The following is a 17,159-nucleotide window of genomic DNA, read 5'->3' as shown; positions in this document are numbered from 1 at the left end:
GAATTAGGTCTAGGCTGTGGTGGGACTGGTATGCCATGCTGAAGAGTTTGAGCATCAGTCTCTTGTAATGTTCTGATCGGTTGGAATAGCTACAAACATCAAGCCCTGCTTTGTTAACACTTGTAGAGGAAAGCAGCATGGTTTGATGGAAAGAGTTTTTATTGCCAGATGCTGCCACTTGCTAGCTGCATGACCTTGAGGAAGAGAACCTCTCTGAGCCTTGATTCTTATTTGTAAAATAAGAATAAGATCTTTGAGTATAGTGAGGATTACGTGAGAAGAGATAAGGAAGTCCATCAGTGAGATGAAGAGAAATGAAAGCCACTGGCACAGCTAGCACAGATAGAAATCATGTAAGAGCACAGAGAAAATCTGATGAAGTTTATCGGGAGAAAAAGTAAAGAACCATACAATTTAAAGGAAACTGCTCCAGCATTACTGGTAACTCCTCAAGTGACACTCTAGGGATACAGTGGTCTTTGAGGGCATTTAAGGAAAGAACTCACAATGTCCTCCTCATTTTGGGAGCGTGCTTTCATATGGAATGATAATTTTGCTCATTATGATAACCTTGAATAATTGTTTAAATTCTATATATTATATATTGAAGATATAATATATAAGATATTATATCTAATAATCTTCAATATTATAGGATTAAATTACTTGACTCAGCTCATTTGTACTATTTGCATAGGTAAAGATTTTAAAGCTATTTCTTTGTGTATATATTTTAGAGAATGCAGCTCCATGAGGGGAGGCCCAAACAAAAAAGGCATCGTTGCAGAAACCCCAATAAACTAGATGTTAATAGTCTCACTGGAGAAGAACGTGTTCAGCTGATTAACAGAAGAAATGCCAGAAAGGTATTTATATATTTGTTGTTAATCTTTTATATTGATTCAGTGTTTAAGATATTTCAAGAACACTATTTTATTATGCAGTATTTTCTTTTTTTTTTTTTTTTAATTTTATTTATTTTTCCCCCCAAAGACCCAGTAGATAGGTGTACGTCATAGCTGCACATCCTTCTAGTTGCTGTACGTGGGACATGACCTCAGCATGGCCGGAGAAGCGGTGTGTCGGTGCGCGCCCGGGATCCGAACCCGGGCCGCCAGCAGCGGAGCGCATGCACTTAACCGCTAAGCCACCGGGCCAGCCCTTATGCAGTATTTTCTAACTGACCTGGAAATGGGTTAAACCTAGCAGATTTATGGGAAAAGACAGGGACTATAATTTTACACAGTCTAATTTCAAATCCCCTATCTTTGGCTAAACTGTTGAATGAAATAACCAAGTCACTTTACATATCTGTGCCTAAGCAATGGCACTACACAAGGGCACTACATGTAAGGCAGTGGTTCTCAACAGGAGGCAATTCTGTCCTCCAGGGGATATTCGGCAATGTCTGGAGACATTTTTGGTAGCCACAATTCAGGAGTAGGGAGGTGGGTGTTGGAGAGGTGGTAGGCGGGGGAAGGATGCTATTGGCATCTAGTGGGTAGCGAGCGGTTAGGGATCCTGCTAAACTTCCTACAGTACATAGGACAACTCCCCATGACACCAATCCAAAATGTCTATAGTGCAGAGGTTGAGAAACCCTGATGAAAGGGTACACCATTCTCATCATAGCCGTCATAGATTTATATATTTATCACCGTAATTTTCTATCAGGTGGCCGTAAAGTGTCTTGTTCTATCAAAATCAGCATATTACATAATTTTCTGATAGAAGGAAATAAAATGTCTTAAACAAAGGCATCTTATAGACCAGTGGTACCCCTGTGCTTATCTTCTTGCTTTATTGATTGATGAATGGTAAGAGTCAGGTTTTCCCAAGTCTATTTCTGAACCAAATGTGGCTCTACATTTGTTTCCCCAGATTGTTTCTGTTTTATGTTTGGATTGGTATATGTCTCTTTTACCTCACAAAGTAAACGATAGAACACTTGTGGCCCCCTTTTGTAAGTTTATAGCTTTGATATTTTTGTTTGTTTTTTATTCTGATGAGCAAGCAATGAAATAAATAAGAAAGAAAAAAAATGGCCTCAGAGTAAGAACAGCAAATTTCTCAAGTTCCTTTACTCACAAATTAAATTACCTTACATAGGTCATATTAATTCCCTAGTTCTATTTTGCTCTCTGTTAAATAACCTCACTGCTAGTATAAAAATACATAAAATAATTTGAATTTCTCAGAAGAAATATTGGAATTGAAGAAAGCCATTTTTAAAATAACAATTGTTTTAAATGTTGTCTGCACCAACTCATTAAAATTAATACTGGGCCCGCCCCGTGGCTTAGCGGTTGAGTGCGCGTGCTCCGCTGCTGGCGGCCCGGGTTCGGATCCCGGGCGCACACCGACGCACCACTTCTCCGGCCATGCTGAGGCCGCGTCCCACGTACAGCAACTGGAAGGATGTGCAACTGTGGCATACAGCTATCTACTGGGGCTTTGGGGGAAAAATAAATAAATAAAAATTAAAAATAAATAAATTAAATTAATACTAATTTTTTTCCCTATTTTGTAGAGATAGCTTATTCAGCTTTTGTTAGTACTTATAGTGATGTCATAGATGTATTAGAGAAAGAAAGTGGCAACATGTTAGTAGCATTTTACTTAATTTTATGTTTGCATAGATTGTTACAAATCTTTGCACTTCATCTTACAATAAAAATGAGCATTACTAGATATGAATAAATATGTCCTAGCCAGTTTTAAAGAAATGGAATAATTTTGTATTTTAACTTAAATTTAATATTAAATATTCCAATGTGAGGGGGGTGCGGGGCGGGTCTGAGGAAGATCAGTCCTGAGCTAACATCCATGCCAATCCTCCTCTTTTTGCTGAGGAAGACTGGCCCTGAGCTAACATCCGTGCCCATCTTCCTCTACTTTATGTGGAACGCCGCCACAGCATGGCCTGACAAGCAGTGTGTCGATGCGCGCCGAGATCCAAACCTACGAATCCCAGGCCGCCAGCAGCAGAGCGTGCACACTTAACCACTATGCCATGGGGCCAACCCCTAAACACTACTCCAAATTTTATTTTTAATTGTTGTACCCTGATAAGGGGCCTATTCATTTCCCTTATTTTGTAAAGTTCTCTATTGTCCTGAGTCTCTAGACTACAGGCTTAAGGATTCATGAATTACTAAGGAAAAAAATCTACCTGCTGAATCCCCATAAACCACCCATAGGGTCTTCCGTTTAAATTGGAGCTTAATGAAGGAGAAAATAAACAGGAGAAGGCAACAGAAACTACAGAGACTAAGTAAAGACTGTAGGAAATACGAGATAGGAATATTTGTAGGTTATTATAAACTGGCCATATTAAACCCTGTCTATATCCTATCAAAATATGGTATGTATTCATTCAGAGAGATGTGGAAGAAGGCATTACTCAAGAAATATCTTTAGATTCGAAAGGAACATTACATTCCTAGGTCCAAATCATTTAAATTTAAATCATTTAAATTTCAAAATATTATTTTATTTCAATTTTATCCTAATTATTATATGTAGGCTTTTTTGTTTATTTTTTCACATTTACTTATGATTAGTTGGTTATATCACTTCACATACAAAGGATATGTATATTTTTATACTTGTAGGGTGTCAATTTACATAATGGATAAGAGCATGAGTTTTTGAGACTGAGACCTAAGACTTACTGACTAGCTTTAGGCAATTTATATAACTTCTCTGAGGCTTAGTTCCTTCATTTGAAAAACAGAAATTATACTCTCTCAAAAAGATGTAGTGAAAACTAAAATAAATTATATACTTAAAGTCCTTAGCACAATACTTGGTGTATAAGAAGAAGAAGAAGAAGAACTTATGTTTATTGTGTGCCAGACCCTATGCTTAGACACTTGAATTGTCTCATTTTATCTTCATAAAACCCTGTGAGGGGAGTATTATTCTTATCCCCATTTTATAGTTCAGAAAACTGAGGCTCAAAGAGATTTGCTGATTTGCCCAAGTTCACATAGCTGATAAGTGTGACTCCAAAGGGTATACTCTTAACTAGGCTATACTGCCTGTCCAGCATAGTAAGTGCACAGTAAATGGTATTCCTTTTACTGTTTCAGTTACTCTACTTAAAAGATTTAAAATTTACATTACTACATGTTTATATAGTATAGTAATAGCCCTAATGTGTTGTGGTAGCCCTTTTTATTAAAATAAATATTATCAAAGGTGGTTCAAAGAATACATGTGTTTTAAAGAAATAAACTCTATACAGTACAGAGTAAAAGCAAGAAATGTCTCCATAATTGTGTTTTTAGGTGTCTTAACAATCTCTTTTTCATTTACAGGTTGGAGGTGCATTTGCTCCCCCTTTGAAAGATTTATGTAGATTCCTGAAAGAAAATTCAGAATATGGAGTAGCTCCTGAATGGGGAGATGTTGTTAAGCAATCTGTGAGTATTTTATAAATACTAACACATCATTTTAAAAATTAGATTTATCTTAGCTTAAATTTTATTTAATTATATCTTAGATTAAATTTTAAGAATTAACAAAATATTTCATGCACATGTGACAGTGTTTTTAGTTCACAGTTTTTATTTTGCAGAACATGTTACAAATTTCTCAGATGCTTGTTGAGTTAGAATGCAGAATCAGTATATACTGATCTGTTATTATCATTAACCTCTAAGGTACTATTTGACCAATGCCACAAAGAATAATCAAAGATGTGGGGAAAGAAATATATAAGGATATTCACTGTAGTATAGTAGTAAAAAATTGGGAATATACTAATGGTCCATCTATATACTGGAAAACTATGCAACTGTTTTAAAAATTATATCTTAGAAGAACATCTAATAACAAGGGAGAAAAGGTTCACAATATGGTAGTAGTTAAGCTCTTGGAATAGTGAAGCCTAACCATATGCTAAATGCTAAATAAATAATAGGTATTTCTACAGGTGTCCAAATGAAGAAGGTGGACTATAAAAACTGTGTGCAATATGCTTCCATCTCTGTTTCTAGAGAGGGAGGTGGGGAGAATTGTAGAGTCTATGTACATGCACAAGGGAAACATGGAAGCACACATTCTGAAATGCTAGCAGCAGTTATCTAGGAATGGCGAATGTGGATGATGTTTTTGTTTGTCTTTTTTTGTTGTCATGTTTTCTGCAGTGTGAACTCTAATGCTTTTGTAAAGAGAACAAATAGATTGATCAATTCAAAACAAAATTAAAAAATAGTCCCATGAGAGGCTTTTAAACAACTGTCTAGAGCTGCACTGTCACAGACAGTAGCCACTAGGCACATGTGGCTATTGAGCACTTGAAATGTGGCTAGTCTGAATTAAGATGTTGTAAGTGTAAAAGTTACGCTTTGGTTTTGGATTTTGAAGACTTAGTTTGCTAAAAGAATATAAGATATCTTAATTTTCATAGATTACATATTGAAATGATAATATTTTGTTTATGTTATGTTAAATAGACTGTGTTACTAAAGTTAATGTCACCTATTTCTTTTTTCATCTTTTGTGAGGAAGATCAGCCCTGAGCTAACATCCATGCCAATCCTCCTCTTTTTGCTGAGGAAGACTGGCCCTGGGCTAACATCTGTGCCTATCTTCCTCCACTTTTTATATGGGACGCCACCACAGCATGGCCTGACAAGCGGTGCCTCAGTGCGAGCCCAGGATCCAAACCCGGGCTCTGCCCGCAGCAGAGCACGAGCACTTAACTGCTATGCCACGGGGCCGGCCCCAATGTCACCTATTTCTATTTTACATTTTTTAATGTGGCTACTAGAAAATTTAAAATTACATAGGTGGCTTACATTATATTTCTGTTGGACAATTCTGGTCTAGAGGTTCTAAACTCATAAAACTTCTAGGAGTTTTGAGCCCCAGAAAATTATGGGAGAATTACAAGAAAGTAGCGTAGATTGTTCTCTGTTGTCCTGGACTTGATGCTTCCCAGTCTGCAGGTGCTACTGCTGTTCTGAGCCAAGGGATGTTTCCCCCTGTTGAGTATCTTTTTCAGCTTGGCTCTCTCTCTCTTATTCCCAAAGTGATAGTCAAAAGATTCATACGAAGCATCTCATTTTAATCTTAACCTTTTACTTACTTCCTCTGTCCTTTCCTTATTGGTCTTCCAGATTAGAAGAGGGACCCTTCTTTAGTCTTCTAGAGCAGTTGGTGATGTGAAACATTTAAGGGTATGGAAGTAAGCTCATGAAAAAATTTCTTTGGACCTTCTGTTTTCTAGAACTCTCTACAAACTTATGCCTCACAACATGGAAAAAGGCTAGGGGCCTTTTTCTGCTCTCGTATCCTATGGTAAAAGGAAAAGTGGAAGAGCTGTTTCAAGCTGCTACTTAAAATGATGTGAACTTAGGTCATCTCTTTCATAATTGATTATATTATATCAATATGGAATAAGTTTATGAATAATTACCTATTTTTAATAGGTTACTTGTATCACAAGCCAATAGCTATTGATTTTATTTTAAATATTATTAATGAATTTTTTTCAGGGATTTCTTCCAGAAAGTATGTATGAACGTATTCTCACTGGTCCTGTTGTAAGAGAGGAAGTAAGCAGGCGAGGGAGACGGCCTAAAAGTGGAATTGCGAAGGCCACAGCAGCAGCAGCAGCTGCAACAGCCACCGCCACCAGTGTTTCAGGCAGTCCTTTGTTAGCCAACGGACTACTTCCAGGTGTGGATCTCACAACTCTTCAGGCCTTACAACAAAACCTACAAAACTTGCAGTCACTGCAAGTAACCGCAGGGCTGATGGGAATGCCTGCTGGCCTTTCTTCTGGAAGAGAAGCTAAAAACGTGGCCGCCATGTTCCCCATGCTGCTGTCAGGAATGACTGGATTACCAAATCTGTTGGGCATGGGAGGACTCCTGACAAAGCCTACAGAATCTGGAACAGAAGAAAAAAAGGGAAATGACTCTAAGGAGCTAGAAGGAAAAAAAGAAAGGACAGAGAGCCAAAATTCAGAGAATGGTGGAGAAAACTCTGTGTCAAGTTCTCCTTCAACCTCCTCAACTGCTGCATTGAATACAGCTGCAGCTGCCAACCCGTTAGCTCTTAACCCACTATTACTATCTAATATACTTTATCCAGGGATGCTTCTCACTCCAGGCCTTAATCTTCCTATTCCAACTTTGTCCCAGTCCAATACTTTTGATGTACAGAAAAACAAAAACAGTGACTTAGGCTCGTCTAAGTCTGTAGAAGTAAAGGAAGAAGATTCCAGAGTTAGAGATCAGGAAGACAAAGGAGGAACTGAACCAAGTCCTCTCAATGAAAACAGCACAGATGAGGGTTCAGAGAAAGCCGATGCTTCCTCTGGATCTGATAGTACATCGTCATCATCCGAGGATTCAGATTCTAGTAATGAAGACTGATTCTCAGACTACACTTAAATTATGAACTGATTTTGGATTCTTTTTCTTTAATTATTAATTGTAAATACCCCAGTGTTGAGTGCATCAATAACTTACCGAACATTTCAGTTATTTGTTTAGAAGTACAAACTGCTTTCAGAGACGTTTTGCATGTAATATTTCTTAAGATTCATAAGTTTCTGAACTCGTATGTACTATCAAATACATAAAGGTGTAAAATTACAACAAAAGGCATTATAATTTTGTTGGGGGTTAATTTTATGAAAATTATGCTCAATAAGAGTTGTATATTTAATATATTTGCAGTGAACACAGAATACTTTATGCATATTACTGATTTAATTTGAATATAGTTTTACAGCCTCCTTGACACCTATAATTTACAGATCAAAACTCAGCAATAATTTGGGCAGCTAATGAATGTCATGAAAGCTGTAGAATCTACATCACCATCCATTGCTTTAATTACATGAAAATGCTCTAGTGTTGTGATGCACTGCTGATGTTTCCAATTCAGGTACAAGTGTGTTTTAAAGAAGAAATAAGTTTCCCAATCAGCCAATTTAACTGGCTACCTGTTACCTCAGCTGAGTTAGTTTAGGAAGTTTACATTCGTTTCTAATTCTATACTTGTTTTCAGGGGTTTTTTAAACACATCCTGTATATCATGTTAATCTGGCAAGAAATATGACTTGCTTTTTGCTGAGCTTAACTCTGATATCAGTAAAATTAAGTCATAAAATAATTCTGTGTCATGTGACTTTGGCACCCTCTAGACATACTTAGTTTTAACTTTTCAAAGTTTGGCCTCCTGTTAGAAACAATTATGTCTCAGATGAGTAATGTCTGTTTCCAGGGTTCAGAAAAGGCAAACTCATGAAATGCCACTGAAAAGAACTTTCAACACAGCATACTTCATGTAAAAGAAATTGTTTGTTTGCTTTATTTGTGTATACTTCTATTTGTGTTTTATGTCATGGAAATATTCCAAAATTAACAGATAATAGTGGTAAAGTAATATGCAGATAGTCTAAATTCATTTTGAGTTTCTAGGTGTAAGCAGACTAAATGTTGCCCAGAATCAGTGTTATCAGTTTATATTGTAATATACTGAGTTGCCCATTTTGAAAATGCACTTTGAATAAGCTCAAAAAAAATATACAAGTTATACCTGTAAACCACAAAAATGAAGCCCAAGGCTTCTGATCAATTTCTTAGAACCCTTTACCATGTAAAATTTGTCTGATATTTGATTTGTGATACAATTTCTCCTGCTAAAGCTGCTATTATTCTGACACGGTAGAGGTCCAGGTTCACCTCATAAACATTTAAAACAATTAGAACTGAATTGGACATAAAATATCATTTACATCCTAAGGAGAGAGAAATGTTAGCATTTTTCTGCTGCTTGAATAAGTCAGTGGTAAATTTTGTGAGGGGATAAATTTAGGGGAAAAAAGTACCCCACATCTCTCCCACAAAAGAAATAACTTTCAGTATGTTTTGATAAAACTCTGTTGCTTTGTCATGAATTAAGCAGTTATATTGGATTTTCCAAGACCTTTACCAGTAAATTATGTTTCGGTATGTAAAATATCTAACCCCTTATTAGAGAGACAGTGTTATATGTATTTACAAAATTATATAAGTTCCATTGGGATTATATTGATTTTTGTATTTTCCCAAAATAGTGCTTTGAATTGATAGTCCCTTATGCAATGTCTTAGCAATAGTCACTATAATGCCCATCCAAGAGAAGTGGGTAGTAATTCTTCATCATGAAAATTATATATTACATATTTAGTATGTCCCCTTTGCAGTATTGCACTTTTGTTTAACTAGAATACACCTGTGAGATAGCCAAAGCTTTTCAAACACAGTTAACTTGGTTTGCCGGTGGAGTATTTCAACATCATCCATATTTCTCTTCCCTCCTTCTAGTTCTACCCACATGATCTTTATTCCTTTCTTCCCCTAATTTAAAAAAAGGGGAGGAAAGCCCTGGATCTTATCACCGAAATCTAATTTATATCAAATTTATGAGATAAAGTATTTTCCTAATTATGGTCAAATGAATTTGGTTAACACCTTAGTGATTCTCTTTCTGTGTAATAAGGCAATTGCAGTTTTCAAAGCATTAAGGCTAATATGAACTTTAAACATTCTCTTGGGTTTCAAGACGCTTCTATTTAGTATTGATTGGGGAAAATTTGTCCAGCTATCACCTTTAAAAAAAAACATGGTTGTGTAAAGTTAAGGATTATAAGGAAAAAAATCAGTAGAATTACATAATACTAAAGTTGCAGTTGAAAGGATATCCAAGTATGTGTTGGTAGTTACTAAAAGAATTATAGCTGTTATTGCCTTGTATTGATAGCCCTTGTTTCAGGTTTCATGATTCAAGTCTTAGTCCAATTTTTCTTTTGGACATTTGCAATATTTACCAGTTGTGTTTTGTGTAGTCTGAATTTGCTTTCTGTAGTTGAGCAAACGTCTTAAAAAGTCATTTGTAATTTATTAAATTACTTTCTATGATGTTCTATAGAGCAAATGGAAGTTTAATTATTTTTTATTAAACATATTCTTTGACTACCCATGATGTCAGCCTCTGTACATGATAACACTTCATTTGATTGAATTTTATATATAATTTATCTTATTCCATGAAAGAAATCATAGTCACAAATCTTCAAAGGCAAAGAATACTTTGGAAAAATTTTTAAAAGACAGAATTTGCCTATAAATATATCCACAATATCATTCTTAAATTTTCTCCCATTGCATCTTTAAAAAGTCCAGAAAGACTCAGAGAGATACCTAACCTCTTAAAGGAGTCCATTTTGGAAATCAGTAGTTATTTTTTCCCTTGGTCTTAACAGTCTTTCCTAATTCATCACCATTGTTGGTAGCATTTTTTGTAAAAATGAAATTTGTTTTTCTTTTAATTATAAAAGTAAAACAGAGTCGCATCATACACTCACTTAACTTGAACACATTGAACTTTCCTTTCATGCTTAGAGAAACTTTTTTCCTTTTTTCTTGTGTAAACACAAGCCAACTACTTCATCTAGCGTTCACCCAGAAGAACAGTAATCTACTCCAGTCCTGGAGGAAGAATTGGTTGTGTTGGAAGTTTTTGAGAGAAGATCCACTATGTATAAAATGATGTAGGCTGTATTTTGTGTATTTTCCGGATAGGAAGGAAGAAAGTGATATTTGACTACAAGTCATGTTCACCTTATACAATAAGTTTAGAACTTAATCTCTGTATAAATGCAACTCCAGTACATAAGCTATTTCTTTTTATTTTTATTTTATTTTTGTGTGTGACGAAGATGAGCCCTGAGCTAACATCCGTGCTAATCCTCCTCTTTTTGCTGAGGAAGACCAGCTCTGAGCTAACATCTATTGCCAATCCTCCTCCTTTTTTTCCCCCAAAGCCCCATAGATAATTGTATGTCATAGTTGCACATCCTTATAGTTGCTGTATGTGGGACGTGGCCTCAACATGGCTGGAGAAGCGGTACATTGGTGCACGTCCGGGACCCAAACCTGGGCCACCAGTAGCGGAGCGCGCGCTCTTAACCGCTAAGCCATGGGGCTGGCCCAAGCTATTTCTTTTTAAATGCAGAAAAGCACAAAGAAAAATATTTAAATCATCCATAAACCCACCGTGAGATAAGTACTGTTGGTATAGATGTCCAATCTTTTTTATATATATGTTATATACATGTAGTGGGTTGAATAGTGTCCTACAGAAATTCATGTCAATCCAGAACCTCAAAATGTGACCTTCTTTAGAAATAGGGTCTTGGCAGATGATAGTTAAAAGTGTCATACTGGATTAGGGTGGGCCATAAATTTAATGACTGGTGTCTTCATAAAAAGAGGAGAGGACAGGGGCCGGCCCGGTGGCATAGCAGTTAATTTCACACATTCCACTTTGGCGGCCCAGGGTTCACCAGTTCGGATCCTGGGCACGGACCTGCTCACCGTTCACCAAGCCGTGCTGAAGCGCCATCCCACATAGAAGAGCTACAACTCTACAACTATGATATACAACTATGTGCCGGAGCTTTGGGGAGAAAAAAGACACAGAGGAAGATTGGCAACAGATGTTAGGGCAGGGCCAATCTTCCTCAAAAAAAAAAAGAGAGGACACAGAGACAGGGAAGAAGGTAATGAGAACAGGCGCAGATTGGAGTGACACAGCTACAAGCGAAGGAACACCACGGATTGCCAGCAACCACTAGAAGCTAGGAGAGAGTCATGGAACATACTCTCAGAACCTCCGGAAGGAACCAACCTTGCCAACACCTTGATTTTGGACTTCTGGCCTGAATTGTGGGAGAATTTCTGTTGTTTTAAGCTACCCAGTTTGTGGTAATATGGTAGCCCTAGGAAACTAATACAGTAATTTTCATATTAAATCAGTACTACATGGGGCACAATATTTACTGTTCTGCCCTTGATATACTGGCCTATGTCAATAAGTATCCTGCAATGTGATTTTTAATACATAGTATTGGCTCATACAGATGTAATTTGTTTAACCATGAACTTAAAAATGGACATTTGGGTTTATATATGCGTCTTTTTCATCCATCCCTAATGATTTTCTTAATCCCTAGAAGTGAAAATACTTCCTCTGTTTTTAAGGATTTTGATTTGTGTTGCCAAGTTTACAATGATGCCATTAGTAGCAATTTATACTACCAGTAGCAGCATACATTTTGTGCATGCTCATTTACCCCAAATTCTTACCAATACTGTGTATTGTTTTTTGAAATGGTCTTTGCCAAGTTAATAGGCAAAAATAACACCTTGATGAATTTTTAAATTATTATTCCTTTTTCTGAGTAAAAAATAAGACGGGCATATTATAGAAAATCTGGGGGAGGGGAGGAGGAATGGGGGAGCATAAAGTAAACAAAACCCCCCATAATGCTGAACACTCAGAGATAATTGTTAATCTTTGAGTCATTTTTCTTTGCAATACATATATTATTTTAATAAGAATGAAGTTATACATACCATTTTGTAACTTTTTTTCATTTACTATATCATAATCCATGTCATTAAAGAATCTTCCACAACGTTTTTAAGGACTTTGTCATTCCACTATATAGAGGTGTTATAATTTATTTAATACCCAATTATTTAGCATTTAGATATTTTTCAGTTTAGGACTATTTAACAATAATGTATTTGTAATTAAATCTTTGCATACACTTATGATTTTTTATTAAATACCTAGGCATGAAATAGTTGTGTTTGACTTTTAAGACCAGTTAGATTATAGGCTGGCCCCGTGGCTTAGCAGTTAAGTGCGCACACTCCGTTACTGGCAGCCCGGGTTCGGATCCCGGGCGTGCACCGACGCACTGCTTCTCCGGCCATGCTGAGGCCACGTCCCACATACAGCAACTAGAAGGATGTGCAGCTATGACGTACAACTATCTACTGGGGCTTTGGGGGAAAAATAAATAAATTTTGTAAAAAAATTTTTTTAAAAAGACCAGTTAGATTATATTAGTTTATACCCCAACAGCAGAGCATAAAACTAATTCCCTCCCTATGTCTCCTTGGCAACACTGGGTATGATAAATTTTTTTAATCTTTGTCAATTTGATAGATAAAAAATAGACTCCTGTTGCGGCCGGCCTGGTGGTGTAGTTGTTAAGTTGCACACTCTGCTTCGGCGACCAGGGGTTCGTGGGTTCAGATCCCAGGCGTGGACTTACACACCTCTCATCAAGCCATGCTGTGGTGGTGTCCCACATACAAAAAATAGAGGAAGACTGGCACAGATGTTAGCTCAGGGACAATCTTCCTCAAGCAAAAAGAGGAAGATTAGCAACAGATGTTAGCTTAGAGCCACTCTTCCTCAGCAAAAAAAAAAAAAAAAAACAGACTCCTGTTTTAGTTTATATTTCTTTATTAGTAATATAACATCTTTTATATCTTTTCCTAAGGCCATTTGTATTCTGCCATGCATTAACTGTTCATGTTCTTTGTGCAATGTCTGTTGTATAAGTGGTAAATATTTATCCCAGTTTGCCTGTTAATTTTGCTTTATTTTTTTTGATGTGCAAGTTTTACATTTTTATGTGATCATTTCAATATTCCATCTATTCAGGTTTAAGTTTTTTATATTTTTCCATAGAAAAATCTTTTCACCTCCAAATTTTATACGTATTTGTCTTTTTTTTTTTAATATTTAATGTTTTCTTGACTTAAAATTTATTTTGGTAACATTTGGTAACATTTAATATAAGACAGGAATCTTAATTTAATTTTTCCAAATAGTTATGCAATGTCCCAGCATCATTTAGTATATAATCTCTCCATTGATTTGGCATGCCTGCATTTATCATAATCTAAATAATTCATATATGAATAATTCATATATGTATAGCTCATATTCATATATGAATTATTTAGATCATATCTATCATAGATATGCATGATATACCTATGAACTACCATGTAAACAGTAGCCATAAGAAAACTGAAGTGGTTATACTAATAAAAGATAAAAAGACTTGAAAACAAAAATGTCACTAGAAATACAGGGAAACATTTTATAACGATAAAAGTGTCAATCTATCAGAAAAATATAACAATTATAAACATATATGCACCTAATAACAGAGCTACAAAATACATGAAGGAAAAACTAACAAAATTGAAAGGAAAAATATACAATTCAACAATAATAGTTGTAGACTTCAATGTCCCCCGATTTTCAATAATGGATAGAACAAGTAGGCAAAGGGTCAACAAGAAAACAGAAAACTTAACATTAAACCAACTAGACCTAAGAAACGTCAATTGAACACTCCACCCAACAATAGCAAAATACACATTCTTCTAAAGTACACAAGGACCGTTCTCCAGGATAGACCATATGATAGGCCATAAAAAAGTCTCAAATTTTAAAAAATTGAATCATACAAAGTATGCTCTCCAACCACAATGGAATGAAATGAGAAATCAATTACAAAGCTTGGAAATTCACAAATATGTGGAAATTAAACAACACATTCGTAAATAACCAGAGTCAAAGAAGAAATCTCAAAGGAAGTTAGAAAATATTTTGAAATGAATGAACACAAACATGCAACATAGCAAACATATGAGATGTCAATTAAAAAAGAGAAGACTCAAATTACTAGAATCACTGGGGGAGAGGGGGCAATTAACACCTGTTTGTCACAAACTCTTCCAAAAATAGAAGAGGAAACATTCCCCAACTCATTTTATGAGGCCAGTATTACCCTGATACCAAAACTAGATAAAGACATCACAAGAAAACTGCCAACCAATATCCCTTTTGAGTATAGATGCAAAAATTGCCAACAAAATGCCAGCAAACTGAATCCAGCAGCATATGAAAAGGATTACACAACACAACCAAGTTGGATTTATCCCAGGAACACAGATTGCTTCAAGATAAAAGAAACAATCATTGTACTATTAATAGAAAAAAAGGAAAAAAAATACATGATTATCTCAATAGATGCATTCTGCATCTGTTTCTACACATTTCACAAAATCCAACATTCTTTCATGATTTAAAGAAGAAAAAAAAACAATGGTCAACAAACTAGGGATAGAGGAGAACTTCCTCAACCTGAAAAAGGGCATCTATGAAAAACCCACAACTAACATCATACTTAACGGTGAAAGACTGAATATTTTCTCCTAAGTCAAGACGAGACAAGGATGTCCACTCTTGCCACCTTTATACAACATCATTTGTTCTGGAGGTTCTCTCCAGGGCAATAAGGCAAGAAAAAGAAAGGTATCCAGATTGGGAAGCAAGAAGTATAACTATCTCTATTTGTGAATGACATCATCTTGTATATAGAAAATCCTGAAGAATCCACTAAAAAAATAATAACTAATAGAACCAATAAACAAGTTCAGCAAGGTTGCAGGATACAAGATCAGTATAGAAAAAATCAATTGTATTGCTATATACAAGCAAGAACAGTAGGTAAATGAAATTAAGAAAACTCCATTTATAATAGCATCATAAAGAATAAAATACTTAGGAATAAATTTAACCAAAGAAGTACAAAATATATACAAGTGCAAAACTTGTACACTAAAACTACAAAATATTGTTGAAAAAAATTAAGAGCTAAATAAATGAGATGACTCCCCAAATTGAGCCACAGATTCAATGCGGTCCTTAAAATCCCAGCTGGCTTCTTTGCAGAAACTGATGATTGAATCCTAAAATTCATATAGAAATGCAAGGACTCAGAATAGCCAAAACAATTTTTAAAAAGAACAAAGTTGGAAAACTCACATTTCCTGATTTCCAGACTTACCACAAAGCCACAGTAATCAAGACAGTGTGGTGTAGGAATTAGGATAGACATAATGGATCAATAGAACAGAAATGTGAGTTCAGAAATAAACTCTCACACTGATGGTAGTTGATTTTTGGAATGGGTGCCAAGACAATTCAATGGAGGAAAGGATATTCAGAACAACTGAATAACCACATACAAAAGAATGAAGTTGCACTGGTTCCCTGTACCATACACAAATATTAATTTGGAATAGAGCATAGACCTAACTGTAAGAGAGAAAACTATAAAACTCTTAGAAGAAAATGTAGGAATGGGGCTGGCCCTGTGGCGTAGTCGTTAAGTGCGCGTGCTCCGCTGCTGGTGGCCCGAGTTCGGATCCCAGGCGCACACTAAGGCACTGCTTGTCAGGCCATGCTGTGATGGCGTCCCATATAAAATGGAGAAAGATGGGCACGGATGTTAGCCCAGGGCCAGTCTTCCTCAGCAAAAAGAGGAGGATTGGCATGGATGTTAGCTCAGGGCTGATCTTCCTCATGGAAAAAAAAAAAAATGTAGGAATAAATCTTTGTGACCTTAGGCTGGGCAGAAACTTAGACACAACACCACAAGAAACAAAAGAAAAAGTAGATAAATTGGCTTCATCAAAATTAAAATCTTTAGTTCTTCAAAGAATACCTTTAAGAAGGTGAAAAGACACCCACAGAACTGAGGAAAATATTCTCAAATCATATATCTGATAAAGAACTTATATCAGAATATATAAAGAATTCTTACAACTCAACCATAGACACAAAAACCCAGTTGTAAGAGGAACAAAATAATTAAACAGACATTTCTTCAAAGAAGATATACAAATGGCCAATAAGCACATGAAAAGAGGCTCAACATTATTAACCATGAGATATATGCAAATCAAAACCAAAAAGAGATACAACTTCACACCCCTTAGGATGGCCAGATTGAAAAGACAATAGCAAGTGTTAGCAAAGATGTGGAGAAATTAGAACTCTCACACGTTGCTGGAAGGAATGTATAATGGTGCAGTCACTTTGGAACACAATTTTGCGATTCCTCAAGGTATTGCATTATCACTCAGCAATTCTATTCCTACGTATATACACAAAGAAATGAAAACATGTCCACACAAAAACTCGTAGACAAATATTTGTATTAGTAGTATTCATAATAGCCCAAAAATATAAACAACCTAAATGTCCATAAATGGATGAATGGATAAATAAAATGTGATATATCCGTATAATGTAATATTATTCAGCAATAAAAAGGCATGAAGTACTGATATATGCTGCAACATGGATGAACCTTGAAGACATTATGGTAACTAAGTGAAAGAAGCCAGCCACAAAAGACCACATATGGTATAATTCAATTTATATGAAATGTCCAGAACAGGCAAATCTAGAGAGACAGAAAGTAGATT

At 35.8% G+C, this 17,159-nt stretch overlaps 1 protein-coding gene across 13 annotated transcripts in view; it reads left to right on the top strand.

The window, feature by feature from the left end:
• Nucleotides 1-9,985, top strand: part of CHD9 (chromodomain helicase DNA binding protein 9) — a 226,719-nt gene extending 216,734 nt beyond the window's left edge. For all 13 annotated transcript variants that reach the window (XM_087420261.1, XM_087420262.1, XM_087420263.1 and 10 more), the window contains 3 exons: nucleotides 738-866; nucleotides 4,323-4,427; nucleotides 6,507-9,985. In XM_087420261.1, the coding sequence (XP_087276387.1) occupies nucleotides 738-866; nucleotides 4,323-4,427; nucleotides 6,507-7,391 (1,119 nt within the window). In that variant the 3' untranslated portion in view covers nucleotides 7,392-9,985. The remainder of the gene's footprint in view (nucleotides 1-737; nucleotides 867-4,322; nucleotides 4,428-6,506) is intronic.
• The last annotated feature ends 7,174 nt before the right edge of the window (nucleotides 9,986-17,159 follow it).

Source organism: Ceratotherium simum, chromosome 30 (assembly GCF_057802395.1).
Source record: "Ceratotherium simum simum isolate JZ-2026a chromosome 30, ASM5780239v1, whole genome shotgun sequence".
Classification (NCBI taxonomy): domain Eukaryota; kingdom Metazoa; phylum Chordata; class Mammalia; order Perissodactyla; family Rhinocerotidae; genus Ceratotherium; species Ceratotherium simum.
Note: the sequence above shows the minus strand (reverse complement) of the source record. Positions and strands in the feature narration are given on the sequence as shown.